The sequence below is a fragment of the Leptidea sinapis genome, chromosome 8 (genome assembly GCF_905404315.1).
Source record: "Leptidea sinapis chromosome 8, ilLepSina1.1, whole genome shotgun sequence".
Classification (NCBI taxonomy): Eukaryota; Metazoa; Arthropoda; class Insecta; order Lepidoptera; family Pieridae; genus Leptidea; species Leptidea sinapis.
The window spans coordinates 3,582,200-3,598,165 of NC_066272.1; the positions used below are offsets into that span (position 1 = coordinate 3,582,200).

General features: G+C 40.3%; 1 protein-coding gene across 1 annotated transcript; it reads right to left on the reverse strand.

Moving 5' to 3' along the window:
- Nucleotides 1-12,188: 12,188 nt before the first annotated feature.
- On the reverse strand, nt 12,189-13,091 carry LOC126965569 (uncharacterized). The gene has a single exon (XM_050809207.1). It carries the CDS (start codon nt 13,089-13,091, stop codon nt 12,189-12,191), a length of 903 nt encoding a protein of 300 aa, XP_050665164.1.
- Nucleotides 13,092-15,966: the final 2,875 nt, after the last annotated feature.

Here is a 15,966-nt window from a genome sequence, read left to right on the forward strand (position 1 = left end):
CCATAGTTTTTGCGTTTCCACACAATGCACGTTTTGCCCGAACATGCATACAGATAAACAGACATGTTGTTTGTAGAATACACTTTACTAAGATTTATAATCATATTATAAGCAATGCTTAAGCTTTATTTATTACTTATTATACATTATAAGCTTACTTTATTATTATGTTAAACATATCCAAAAATGTTGAGCGACTCTACAATTGCGCTCGTCACCTTGAGACATAAGATGTTATCTCATTTGCCCAGTACATTTACTAGCTACGGAGCCCTTCCGACTGAAACACAATAATGTTTACATCTTAATGCTTCACGGCAGAAAAAGACGCCGCTGAGTTACCTATAATCTGGCCAGAATCCTGTGCAAAGAATCATCCCACTGGTAAAAATATCATTAAATGTTGTAGTATTTAAATTGCTTCGAAAATACCATTGAATTAATCCAATGTATTTTGGAAAAAAAAACCTTATTATAAGCCTGGTATTAACTCATTATAATTTCGGTGGACTCATAATATTACTAATTCTACCAAGTCAAACGTTAAGAGAATAAGCGTTAGCGTGAGTTAGGAAAGAAGTGTTGTGAAATTCATAATTAGAGTTATAAAAGAACATACAGACAGACCAATATTTCAAAAATTGTAGAATCGGTGTTAGTCTGCCATAAAACGTTTATCGATCACAAAAAAACTTAATTACAGATACTACAGATTTATACAGTTCTGTCGATTACTATATTTATATATAACTCCGCCGTAGACAGCCGTTTCATTAATTATAAAGCGATGACCAAAGTAATGGTGATTAATAGTTTCACAACCATTCATGGACGGCCCCTCGCACATACATTTCCATCTTAAAGCAGCTCAAGATAGGGGATGCTCAGCGTATGTACACGGTCTACATACAGCGCATAGCATGATACTTAGGCCATGTTGCATGCAGAGAAGCCTACAATCTGGAGCGTTTGATGGTGACGGGAAAAATAGATAAAAGACGTATTGGCCATAGTCCTTAACGGTAATCGGATCGAATCGCTGATAATCTGAAGATCCCTATAAGCGCTGCACTCCACCAGGCGACGGAGCGAAACCGATGGAGACAGCTCGTTGACCAATTGAATTCGAGTCACGATTCTCAGCAGTGAGGGAACGACTAAGAAGAAGAAGAAAATAGATAACTATTCTCTCATCAGCCCATAATTTCAATAAATATTAACAAAATTACGTTATTCATGTAGGGCTTGGAAATGATACTTATTAATGTCAAAAGATTTCTTTTCTTTTTACATTTCCACCACTTTGGAAAAGGTTGAGCTTAAATGAGAAGAAGTTGCAAGAAACTCATTGCCACTCTTTTAAATCCACATTTATAGCTTCATCATCCTACAAAGCATTTCAATTACAATATAATATGTAAAATGATATAATAAAAATACTAAAATGTCAAATACTCAATTATTTATACGAGTAAGTTAAAAAAAGTAAATATAAGTTAATACGTAAAAACAAGAGTTACTGAGAACAGTAGATGCATCAATCGTTCGTTGCTTTTCCTTGGCGATTCGCCAGTTCGAACCACGATTTTTTATTTAACGCTCTTACGGTGAATACATCATAAGTCGTATGTATATCTACACACATACCTGCAAAAAAAATGCAAAAGTTGTGTGTGAAGTTGACTTCAGCGTACTAGATTAGGGTGGTTAGACCTATTTACCTTACCTCCGAGTCACTTGGTGGTCGTATTTGAGGCGAACAAAATAGGTACCGTGCGTAACCTTAAAAGCCGGCAAAAATCATGAAATTTCTATGGATTGCAAATTGCATGGGATAATGGGAAACGATGCAGAAAATGCACACAAACGAACTCACTTTAACTTAACATCTTATTTTTTTTATTCAGTAATAATCCAAAATTAATTAACCAACCTATACCATATAGACTTACTTTTTTTGCAACACGTTTTACAAAGTATATGGACGACGATATCTATTGGATGTTTAGTGAAAGAACGTTGAATGAATTTAACAATGGACTGACCTGCAGCCGAAATTATGAGTATAATTTATCAGTCGCACACACTGTAAACACGTTTAACCGAAGTATTAATGTTCTGTTGGTACATCACTGACGTGCACACCGCTGTAAATTAATTAGTACCCAACATACTCTGCAATTATTAGTACCAAATACGTATAATTAAATTAGATATGAGTTGAAACTCAGATTAAGTCAATACGTACCAAGATTTTTTGCGGCCAACCACTAGAAAATAGAATACGCCAAAATTATATATACGTTATCATTATTCATTACTTTAATGTAATTAATTATAATTTAATTGTCTAATAAACCGTGTTTTTCTATTTTCAAATGGTATCAATGGCTGGCAGCTCCAATTTTAACGAATAAAAATACTTTTATTTCTTTATGACGTAATGTAATCTAAACAAAATTTGTAAAAAAATCAAATCAAAATCGCTGTATTCATGTAGATCCATAGATAAATATATGAATCTAAATAAAATACTTATTAGACGATTAAAACGACGACGTCGACGTTTCGTGACCTTTCCAGAGCACGTTTTCAGGGGGACTGGTTGGTCGGGTTAGCTAAAATGATGATAAAAATATAATTTTTACGCAAAACCTAATGTAAAACACAGTTACAATTACACGCCTTTGAAAAGTGTGTTAACGCCTAGCAAAGTCATTTGTATTTACTTAGATACTTTGTGGTAATCATAAAAACTTTCGCATCGCCACTTAATTACTTTGCTTCTAACTCTTTATTTTATTTCCTGTGAAACATATTAACAGAATGCAGGTCTAACTGCAGTGTAACTTGAATAGCTTTCCCCTCGTTGCCCTAAATTTTTCTTGTTAATCGCTTTGTAATGCCCATACACAGCTGATATTATCAAAAAACTAACACGCAAACGCTATTACGGTATTTTGTTCTAAAGTCGTGATTCTCGCCATAGCATTCATCCCCTTTGTATGTTTGCACACTATAAAATTTGCTTGAAAGTAGTCAGAAATAATAAAAATGTAGTTTGAGCTTATATACCTAGTCTTGCTGTTAAAATGAGAGAAGAGAGATCGTCTCATTGTGTGTCTTCTACCGCGTTTATCACGGGGAGTTCCGAAACAGCTGTTTGACCTGATTCCTGCCGCCGAATTCCACCTTCAGAGGACACGCCACAAATTAGAATATCTTTCCCACCATCTTTATGTTTAGCATTACTCCACGGTTTTCAAGGAACTTTCTTCCACGTACTACAAAGCTGTGGAATGCGCTTCCTTGTGCGGTGTTTCCAGGACGATGCAATATGGGTATCTTCAAAAAGGCTGACAACGCCCTTGTGATCACTTTACTACAGGTGACCCGTACGCTCGTTTGTCCTGCTCTTCCATAAAAAAATGCATTTTTTTTTGTGACGTAACGTTGTCATAATAAAACTTATATGTGTGTCGGGGCAAGGCATGGCATGGTCTGGATCTTTGTAGTTGTCTATTTTTGTGGGCGTCGAACACGACAGGAAGCAAACCACTGTCTTATAAAAAAGACACTGTATCATTATAAGCAACAAACGTTACAATCATAATGGCAGGTACACTTCACAAAGCCTTATGATTATGTAATAAGAACGTGGTGTTCCCGGAATGCACGTAGGACACAACCGCCTCAATCGATAGTTCTTCCCTGACTGCCAGCCCGGCGCTCGTCCGGCGTCTGCTCTCGCCCGCACTCGCACCGCACGCCGATTACACCCAAGCCAAGACGAATACCAAATCATCTTCGTACTCGCTTCTTAAATCACCGTTCTTGACTACGACATAAAGAAAAAATTAGAACAGTATTAGAATACACTCCGCCTATAACTTACTGCATTGTTAGCATGGACCATGAAATTAAATTATTCTTTTACCATTAAATACTTTACGTATATCATTTATTTTGCAACACCATAGACCAAAACTTATAATTTAATCACATAGTTTCGATATTAATAACTCATTGCTTAACAACTACCTATGTACTTATCTGTTTGATGGAATAGTTTGAAAACAATTTGATAGCAGTCAACGTTGTATACACGCGACCTTGGCAACAGTTTGGATCAAGTGAATTGAATATTTCCGATAAAATGTAAGTTTATGTGGAACTAGAATATTTCAATGATACGCAGCAGAAGTTCATTGACCCCGAGATACATGGTAAAATATTATCTGATCACGTTTCACGAACTGAGAAGAGTGTGAATGTAAAATGTTGTGATTAGCAATAAAACACCATAATTTGAAGGACCTTATTGCTAAAAATTATTATGTCACACATATCATACGGCCAAAGAAAATATCGATCTTAAATATCTACCTTAATGTACATATTCAAGTAAAACAACGACCGTTTCCGCGTAATGTCGATTTTTTTTCTGGAACGTGTAACAAGGTGTATTTAATATATACTCGTATTATATATAATACCTAATTAATATTGTAAAAAATCTCCAGGAAATATAATGATTTGAATACTCTCAGCATACGATCTTTGTAAAGAGAACTTATTCTAAGATTGAATGCTTATCTACTCATATTACTATTACAGAGATATCCAAATTGCTGGCTGTTATGAAGTCCATTCTAGAAAGCCATTGTTTCCGTAAGAGGCGATGGCTTAGCCAGTCATGTTATTCAAGTGTCAGAAAGATTTATGTCATGTTATATATGGCTGCTGTACGTAATATTATTGTTATCTTATCGAGCTATATATAGATCTGGTTAAAATCTCATATACATCGTAATCTAACAAATATCTACGATGTTGTTATATTAATTATTTAATATGAGTTAAGATGCGCTACCAACGTCATGGAGCCATTATACATCCCATTTAATAATTACAAATATATAACTGCTTTTATTTATAACTGTTTTAGGAAGATTTTTTTATTACACAAATAAAATTTTATGAACGATGCGGGACTCTTGCGTTCCGTGTGAGCGCTCTTACCAATTTGTTATTTTATGTGACTATCACTTTATTTTAAAGACCATTGTTATAGCACTTAATATTCCGATCTTTAGGTTAATTAACTTTAATTTGATTCGTGTTAGTTAAGTTAATATTATGTTAGCATTATTACTACAGTTGATTTTCGTACCCTAAATAGACTAGAGTGATAAGTTCGAGTATTTATTACTTATTTTGAATTTTAAGTGGAAACTACCCAAATACAGGTATAACAAGAATTATGAGTGATTGTAATTGATAAATTAATTTATAAGTAATTGTAAAAAAAATAATTTAAACGTAAACGACAAGCCGTCAAAATGCGGTCAGCCGTAAAAATTATCTGTAGCAGTCGATTTAAAAATTCTTTTTTGTATTTTCGATGATGTTTTAGTAACTATTCTATTACTAATTCGTAACTTTAAAGTATGTTTTAATTATAAAAAAATACAACATTCATTAGTAATAATCGAAATGCAATCTGTAGGCAAATCTAAAAAAAAATCATAAAAAATGCATGACAGCCCTACTTTATACGAAATTTTTTCAAATCACGCAGTATCTATTGTTTATGTTATCTAACAAATCGCTAGCTTGTTTAAAAACAAAAGCGTCGACGTTCGTTTTTATAAACATGTCCAAACACTTCAAAAGCAATAAATTGTTTTGTCTGTTGCGTCATGCGGTGACCTTGGCGTCGGTAGACACGAATGGCTCGTGCGCCACGCGCAGTGTGGCAGCTGGGGTGCCACCGAAGGGTAAAGCAATTCGTCTGAAATTCTTCACTAACCATTATTCCAAAATATTCAAAAATGCACAACGTTAATGAAGCTTTCACTTCTGCCGGCACTCCCGGAGTGAAATCCGTTATTTTCTTATGAGAAAAACTGACAAGATGAACAAGAGGTTCACTATTTGCCCATTACAACGCGATGCTGCTCAGAAGTCTGGATTCAGCCGTAATCTTAGTAGTATGAAATGCTACTAAGATTGAGACGAAACATGTTAAGGATAATTAGCGCAGGTAATTTAAAAACCTACTAGTAACTAAGTACTATATTTGAATAATATGACGATAACTGATATTATTCACAATTACACATTACTTGCAAAAAATATATATATTTTGTTCTTCTTGTTTCGTTTCTTAATAGTATAGTAATACTGGGTCTCGATATCTCAAGCGATTGCCAATTCTGCGGTCAGCTGAAGAGCAAAGCCAAATTTCCTTCGAAGACGCTGGGCTTCATTAATAGAACACGGCAATGTTTCAAGCCGACCCGGCCCACATTCTAGCGCTCTACAAAGCACAGGTCCAGCTACTTATAATATTATCCTAACAACAAACAACAGTTTTGTTTCAATCCTTCTCCCTTCATACAATCTAAATAATAAATCTTCGAAAAAATATTATCTTTAACGCTTTAAAATATTTTATAATTGCATTTAATTAAGGATAGTGCAGACGCGGAGGTAACTCGATAGTGTGTTTGCGAAAGGGGTCAATGAACGTCGCACGGAAACCATTAAGAGATTAAAGAGTGAGTGCACCTGTGACGAACAATGGCTTAGATATTATGGTGGTGAGATGTGATAGAACTCCGGGACAATCCCACGCGGGCTTATATTGCTTTTAAATAAAATGTTTGCATTACAGAGTTGCATTTGAGTAAATGGATCGGAGGTTACCGGAGAATGCAATTATTTATTTCAGCCAGGAAATAGTTATTTATGCAACTGCTGAGTAATAAGGGGTATCAAACTCTGGACAACAACAAAAACTTCTCGTCTGGACGATACTAACTCTCCAAGGGGGGACCATAAGAGGGCAAGACTATTGAATCGGCCTAAACCTACTACATATGCCAACGCCGCGAAAACTGACCCAGTTGTAGCAATAACATCCGTCACAACAGGGCACATAGACGCAAATGCAGTCCAGTTTATACAAAACAAACTTGAAGACAAGCTGATGGCCGCTATGCTGGCTGCTATAAGTGAGGAGAGAGAAGGGCCTGCTTTTCTGGGCAAGCCAATCTATGACGGGGGCGTCCTGAAACTGTGGTGCTCCAATCTCAACACACTTGAGTGGCTAAAGGCAGCTGTCCCAGAAATAACACTACCAAATGGAGACAGCCTAACTGTAAAGAACATGTGGGAAGTCCCTTACCGCATAAGGTGCGGCATCCTGCTGCCTGGAGTGTGGAGGGACACCAAGGCGATCGGTGGCATGCTTAGGTTCCAAAACTCTTGGGCCGAGGTAGACTGCTGGTTGCTACATGCTCTTCACCATCACAACGATGACACATTCATCATCGTAAGCGTTCCGGAGGCGAAAAACCCAGAATAATGGAACATTAGCGCCGGCTATCGTTTATGCTGGGCTCAGTTTACATGAAATTCCAGGGGCCAGGTGGAAAATTTATTGAGACCCCCCCCTCCAAGGATGCTAACGATGAGGCAACTATTCAACCTGCAGAGCCAAATGAAGGCCATAACACTGCACCATCGGAACCGATGGAAACACAAGGGAATAATCCAGCAGACGGAACCTGTGCCGCAAGCTTCCCTTCTGAGGAAGCGCTCGACAGCCTGAAGGAGCTCGAAGAGCTTCTGGCTTCGGGCACCAAAGGCGATGCCGACTGCACTAAGGGTATCGAAGAACTCTGCATCAGGGACGGTGAGGAGGGCTTGCTATCCAAAGATGGCATCCCCTTCTAAGTGCAGTTTTATACAAATAAACCTCCACCATAGTGAAACCGCAACGGCTCAACTTCGGAAATGGTTGGAGGTTAACTCTACTGCTCTCGCCCTAATCCAGGAGCCGTGGGTTAGACGAGGCCGCATTTGCTATCTCTCCAATATTGGAGGTAAGCTCATACATTACTCAGGGCCAGAACATCCTAGAGCCTGTATTTACTTTTCAAATAACCTACATGTGCAATCCCTAATAGACTATTGTTCCAGAGATTTATGCGCAATAAAACTACTGGACCAACATACTCACCAGAAAGCGATAGTGGTCGCTTCAGCATACATGCCGGATGGAGAAGAACCACCGCTACAAGCAGCGAGCTGATAATAGCTGCAGACTACAACGCACATCACCCGCTCTGGGGCATGCAGACAACTAACGAAAGAGGTAAGCAACTTACTGAATACCTTTTCACTACTAACCTTAATATTTTAAATGTAAGGTAAGAACCCACCTTTATTAACAAGAGGAGCAAAATAATTATTGACATTACGCTGGCAACGGAGGGTATGTCTAATTCTATATCCAACTGGCATGACTCGAAAGAAGCATCTTGCTCAGATCACAGATGCATACTCTTTAACCTGAAGGTAAACACTACTAAACCGTCTCCCAGGAGGAAACCCCGCAGAACGAACCTCATCCAATTCAAGATGATGATGGAATCACGTCTGAATGAGGGTATGGTCGTTGGGTGGCTATCAGTAGTGATATGGTGGTATTGATGGCGATTTAATAAAACTAATTCAATTCTAACACTATGACAGTTTAATATACTTTAACAATTCACACACACATTAAGTAGACTGATACACATGAAGTTAACCATTACAATATAGAAAGAAGGAGAAAACACAGTAATTAGAGGTACAGATATTACGACACGACAGTTGCGAAGTAGGTAAATATTATAGACAAGCGACACGGGCTTCGCGGCGAATGATCAAGACACGACTGCTGTACCGGCGCGGGCGCGGGTCGTTGAACGATATTCGTTCTGCGCAGGCGCAATATTCACCGGTTACAAGCGGTGGATTTCCACTGCACAATACTGAATATTTTATGTGGGATTATTGTTAATATTAATCTGTATGTTTGTGTATAAGTGTGTTTTAATTAATATAGTTAAGTGTGAATATTAATATTGTAGTTATTGTAGTGTAAGACAATATATATTATAGATAATAATAAATAGTAAATAGATAGTAATAACAGTTATGTGTTGTGTAAATGTATGTAGGTATAGTGTACGTGTTACTGTATGTATCGGCCACATCACTCCCCCCCAGAGACCGTCACTACGGGCGATAATAATCTGGAAATCGGACTGTGCGGCCTGAACGAGTCCTTTTGATGTCACCCTGAGCTGGGGCACTCTGCTCTATAGGGTCAGGGTGAAGTACAGGGCTAGGTTGGTGGTTGTTGATAGGAGTGGGAATAGGAAGAGGTTCGTTAGAGGGGTTCATCAGTATATAGGCCGGTTTGAGTCGGTCTATGGATACCGTAACGCTCTTCCCTTTGACTTGTATTTTATAGGTCTTTTCACCCCGTTCCAGAACTTCATAAGGCCCGGTGTAAGGCGGCTGTAAAGCACCACGTACTGTGTCGTCTCTTAAAAATACATGACTACACGAAATAAGGTCTTTGTAGACGAAAATTTTGTCTTTACAGTGACGAGAAGCTGGAATTGGTGTTAACTTTGCTGTAAATTGGCGAAGACGAGAGGTGAAATCCGAAATATCCGTGCTGTTAAAAGAACCAGCCTGGAAAAATTCTCCAGGAAGGCGTAGTGGCTCACCATACACTAGTTCGGCAGAAGATGACTTAAGATCGTCTTTGAATGCACTCCTTATCCCAAGCAGGACTAAGGGTAATGTGTCTACCCAATTACAATCCGCGTGACACATTATAGCTGCTTTGAGTTGGCGGTGGAATCTTTCGACTAGCCCGTTACAGGCTGGGTGATACGCGGTTGTTCTGCGATGCTTGAATCCGATCATTTTTCCAAGATATTGGAAAAGTGACGATTCAAACTGTCGACCACGATCAGTGACAATATCAGTAGGACATCCAAACCTGGATATCCACGATATTAATGCCTTCCCAACCGTTTCAGCGGTAATATCCACCATAGGTGTTACTTCAGGCCAGCGAGTGAAACGATCCACCGCTGTTAGGCAGTACCGATACCCCTGTGAAATGGGCAGAGGGCCTATGATGTCGACATGCACAAAAGCAAATCGAGCGCGGGGAAGATCAAAATTGCCCAATGGAGAAGTAACGTGGCGATGCACCTTTGCCCGTTGACATGGCACACATTGACGAGACCATTCACGACAGTCTTTGCGTACTCCAGGCCAAACGAATCGCTCGGAAACAAGTTTAGCCGTTGCGATAGCGCCTGGATGGCTGAGACTATGAAGACTATCGAAAATTTGTCTCCGCAAGTCTTTAGTGACAAAGGGCCTAGGCGTTGTGGTGCTGATGTCACAATAAATCTCCATGCGAGAGTTTGGAAGCTTCAACTTTTTCAGACGTAGTGAAGAATCTTTCAAAAGTTGAGTCAATTCCACGTCTGACTCTTACGATGGGGCCAAAACATTTAAATCTACTGGCATCTGTAGTTCTTCGACACGCGACAGTGGGTCAGCGACGACATTGTCTTTACCTGATATGTGTCTGATATCGGTCGTAAACTGTGAGATGTAGTCGAGGTGACGATATTGCCTTGGTGAGCAGTTAGCTTTCCTTTCATTGAAAGCGTAACTGAGCGGCTTATGGTCAGTAAACACTGTGAAATGCCTTGCCTCTAGCATATGACGAAAGTATTTAATGCTGTCATATATAGCTAATAGCTCCCGGTCATATGGCGAGTACTTTTGTTGAGAAGGACTCAGCTTTTTCGAAAAGAATGCGAGAGGTTCCCATATGTTATTTTTGTATTGTTGCAACACTGCACCCATCGCCAGGTCGGAAGCATCTGTTACAAGAGCAAGATCCGCCTGACAGTCGGGGTGCGCTAGCAATGCTGCATTGGCCAGACTTTGCTTGCACTCATTGAAAGCTAATAGAGCTTCTCCTGTAATGTCGACAGAATGCGAATTTTTGACGTTGCCAGTAAGTAAAGCGTTTAAAGGGGCTTGTATGGCAGCTGACTTGGGTAAAAATCTTCTATAGAAGTTGAGCATCCCTAAAAATCGCCTGAGTTGTCTGACTGTCGCAGGTATGGGGAAGTCTATTATAGCCTGAACCTTAGAATCTAACGGCTTAATGCCAGATGCAGATATTCGATAACCTAAAAACGTTACCTCTGGTGCACCGAAGACGCATTTTGACGTGTTGACGAGGACGCCGTATTCCTTCATGCGGTTGAAAAGCTGATGAAGGTGGGCTTCGTGCTCGGCTTCGCTCCTTGAAAAGACTAAGTAATCATCAAGGAAACAGTAGCAAAAGTCGAGGCCTCTCGTCATTTCATCAACAAACCTTTGGAAAGTTTGACCAGCATTCCTTAGACCAAAGGTCATAAAGGGAAATTCATACAAGCCAAAGGGAGTAGTGATCGCGGTTTTCGGTATATCCTCCTTAAAAACGGGAATCTGATTATAGGCCTTCATTAAGTCAATTGTCGAGAAGACAGTACATCCAGAAATAGCGTGGGTGAAGTCATGGATGTGCTTAATAGGATAACGGTCAGGTATGGTCCGTGAATTAAGCATCCTATAATCACCACAAGGTCGCCAGCCGTTTTCCTTCTTGGGTGCAAGGTGTAAGGGAGAAGACCAGGGACTATCAGAGGGACGCGCTGTACCATTGCTAAGCATGAGTTCAAACTCCTGCTTGGCGATTTTTAGTTTATCCGGTGCCAGTCTGCGAGGGGTACATGAAATAGGAGGGCCGGGTGTGGTCCTAATGTGGTGTACCGTATTGTGCTTTGGAGACGCCGGCGTACCTGCGGGGCGTGTGATTTCCGGATACTTACTCAAAATAGCGTGAAAGCGCGTGTCGCCTGTTGGAACTTTAACAGAAAACACATTATTATTAGCAATACAAGCATTTGCTGACAAGGTTGTAGTATTGTCTAGTAAGCGTTGATGTCGGCAATCTACTATTAAATTATAAAAACCAAGAAAATCAACGCCTATAATTGGCTTGGTTACATTAGCTACAATAAATCTCCATGGAAAATTGCGCCGTAAGCCTAGATTTAAGTTGAGCTCAATAAAACCAAATGTATCTATAACAGACCCGTTGGCCGCGGTGAGCTCGAAGCTACTTTTGGCTCGACGTTCACGAAGCGCAGAGAGAGGGTAGACACAAAGATCACTGCCGGTGTCCACCAGAACCTGGACATTCATATTGCGGTCGGTGATGAAGAGGCGACCCTTATAAGATGGACAGTCGTTTGTCGCCACTACCGACTGCCAGCGGCGTTTCCCGCCTTGTTGTAGTCGCATGGTTTCAGGCACTTATGCGCCTGTGCTCCGAACTTGCTATGGTACCAGCATACAGGGAACTTGCGATAACTGGATTCTGACCGGTTCCGGTGTCGCGATGATGAGCGGCGACGGTCACGTGGTCTCGAGCGGTCCATAGAATAGCAAGAAATCTTAGTGTGCTCTTCCAGCTTAAGAGTCAGGTGCTGAACCATCTTCTTTAACTCCGCAATCTCATCTGACTGGTTCGATGTATATGCCCTGGTTGAGGAAGCAGCGGCGACCTTACATGGTGACGTGAGCTCATGGATACGGTCTGCCAGGTCTGCCAGCTGCTCCAGAGATTGGGTTTGTTGTGACGCCAGTACTGTTTGGATATTGTGCGGGAGTCGGTTGGACCACATGGATTTGAGAAAGTCATCAGGTACAGAAGGGCCAGCCAAGTCTTGCAAATGTCGCAGAAATTGTGAAGGTTTTCTATCACCGAGCTCCTCGTGCGTCAACAATTGCTTAACCTTTTTCTCGTGCGAAGCGGATAAGCGCTTAATAAGCTCTGTCTTAATCTTGTCGTACTTATTGTTAGGTGGAGGGTTAATAATTACATCCTTCACATGTTTTGCAAACTGAACGTCTAAATTATTTGTCACATTATAAAATTTTGTGACGTCATCAGTAATAAAGTGGCTTAGAAACTGACCTTCTAGAAGTGCAAACCATAATTCCGGATCCTCGGGTGAGAACGGGGGAACTTTAATTTTTATAATCTGCATTCCTTTATTTTCACGCTCAGTGGAAACGCGCACTCGTCGAGTTCGTCGCGTTGTCACGTTGTCGTCCTTACGCGAACCAACATCTGTTACAGATTCACTGCTATCACTCATAGTTGTACCTGGATTATCTGGTATACTTGTGTTCTTCAGGGGTCACCAGTTATGGTCGTTGGGTGGCTATCAGTAGTGATATGGTGGTATTGATGGCGATTTAATAAAACTAATTCAATTCTAACACTATGACAGTTTAATATACTTTAACAATTCACACACACATTAAGTAGACTGATACACATGAAGTTAACCATTACAATATAGAAAGAAGGAGAAAACACAGTAATTAGAGGTACAGATATTACGACACGACAGTTGCGAAGTAGGTAAATATTATAGACAAGCGACACGGGCTTCGCGGCGAATGATCAAGACACGACTGCTGTACCGGCGCGGGCGCGGGTCGTTGAACGATATTCGTTCTGCGCAGGCGCAATATTCACCGGTTACAAGCGGTGGATTTCCACTGCACAATACTGAATATTTTATGTGGGATTATTGTTAATATTAATCTGTATGTTTGTGTATAAGTGTGTTTTAATTAATATAGTTAAGTGTGAATATTAATATTGTAGTTATTGTAGTGTAAGACAATATATATTATAGATAATAATAAATAGTAAATAGATAGTAATAACAGTTATGTGTTGTGTAAATGTATGTAGGTATAGTATACGTGTTACTGTATGTATCGGCCACAAGGGTACACTCTCTGACAAGATAATCGGCGTAGATAACATCGAAAAACAAGTATCACAAATCAGTGATCTTATTAGTTAGCTACATGCCCCCTCATCTCCCCCCAATCTGACAAACCTAAACCCCAGCCATGGTGGGGACCTGAACTGGAAAGGCTCAGGAAAAAAGTGAGGAGACATCTAAACCGCGCAATGAACACAGGCGAACAATACGACTGGGATATCTACAAGGAAAGTAAGTCTGAATACAAGAAACTGAGTTGGCGTAAATACTGCAATGACATTCATTGCCAAAACCAAGCAAACAGGGTAAGAAGAATGGTCTCCAATCAACCTTGACATATTCTGGAATCCTTGCGAAAACCTGATGGTACTTTCACTAACTCACCAGAAGAAACAGAGCGTGTTTTAACAGAAACTCACTTCCCAGGCTGCAAAATAACGCAAAAAACGGAGTGGGTGGTTGAAAAAACAACTGCTAATGAAGCTGACTGGCAACTGGCCTATAAGGTTGTGACGAATGATAAGACGAAGTGGGCTATAAATTCCTTCCACCCCTTTAAATCGGCGGGACCGGATGAGATCTTTCCCGCTTTATGGGACTCTCCAGTCCCTTCACATCCGGTTAACTAACATTTTCAGGGCATGTCTAGCGCATGGATACATCCATAGGAAATGGAGGGAGGTGAAAGTAATCTTCATACCGAAACCGGGTAAAAGCGACTACTCTAATGCTAGATAATACAGACCCATCATTCTCACCTCTTTTGCCTTGAAGACCCTAGAACGACTGTGCGAAAGAGAACTGAGGGAAAATTACGTGCGGAATATACCCTTACACCCCAATCAACATGCGTACAGTCAAGGTAAAAGCACTGAATCTGCACTACACGTTGTAACGAACGTTATAGAAGGTGCACTTTCGGAAAAGATCTTTTGTCTGTAGGCTACGCAGACGACCTAACTATACTGATATGTGGAAAGTTTGCCAATACTGTATGTGAAGTAACAAATGCGGCACTAAAAATCGTGGAAAAATGGTGCATAGATAACGATCTGACAGTTAACCCAACGAAAACAGAACTGGTATTGTTCACAAACATAAGAGTTCTAGGTAATTACAAACTGCCGAAACTGTTTAACACTGAACTCCAATTAACAAGCGAAGTAAAGTATTTAGGCGTAATACTTGACAGCAAACTAAACTGGGGCGCCCACATAGATGCGAAGATTAATACGGCTACAATATCCAGCAGGCAATGCCGTAGAATGATAGGGAAGACATGGGGTCTTGCCCCGAAAATCGTACTATGGCTTTACACAGCTGTGATACGGCCTGTGATATGTTATGGTGCTGTAGTTTGGTGGTCACGCACTAGACTTAGAACCACGTGTAATAAACTACAACGATTTCAAAGACTGGCATGTATGGCTATCACAGGATGCATGCGAACTACACCTACTGCAGCCTTAGAAACAATGCTAATTCTTCCGGCTCTACACGTCTTTATAAAACAAGAGGCGGCCTCCGCCGCAGGAAGGTTGAAGACACTAAATCTTTAGAGAACCAATCAACCCGCGCACCCAGAGGTCCTAACTGAGGTGATTGAAAAAGAGCCTCTGCTGCTCGTGGTAAGTGACAGGTCTCCAAAGGAATAAATCTTCGATAAGAAATACAAAATACAGTTGTATGAAGAACCAAAAGAGGACTTTAATGTTACCTCAGGATTTTCACCGATGGCTCGAAAACAAGATCTGGTACAGGATACGGAGTGTTCTCGGAAGATCTAAATATTAAAATAGCCGCACCACTAGGAGCTCAGAACACTGTCTTCCAAGCAGAGTGCATGGGTATCATAGAAGCGGCCACAGCTACTTTGGCACGAAAGGTAAAGGATTACTCAATCCGCATCCTTTCAGATAGCAAATCAGTACTACAAGCTCTACAAAGCAACACTATCACCTCAAAGCTAATATACAACTGTCACCAGTATCTGACGGAGTTATGTGCAAATGGCAACCAGGTAACTCTTCAATGGATAAAGGGTCACAGTGACTCACGCGGCAACTATGCTGCGGATGAACTGGCCAGGAAAGGCTCGGAGATGATAGCAATAGGACCAGATCCAATCGTCCCTCACCCCTCTAGATGGCCTACAATGGTCATACGAGAACATACCAAGGTATTACAAAGTAAATACTGGACGGAAGTGAGAGGGTGTAGACAAGCAAAA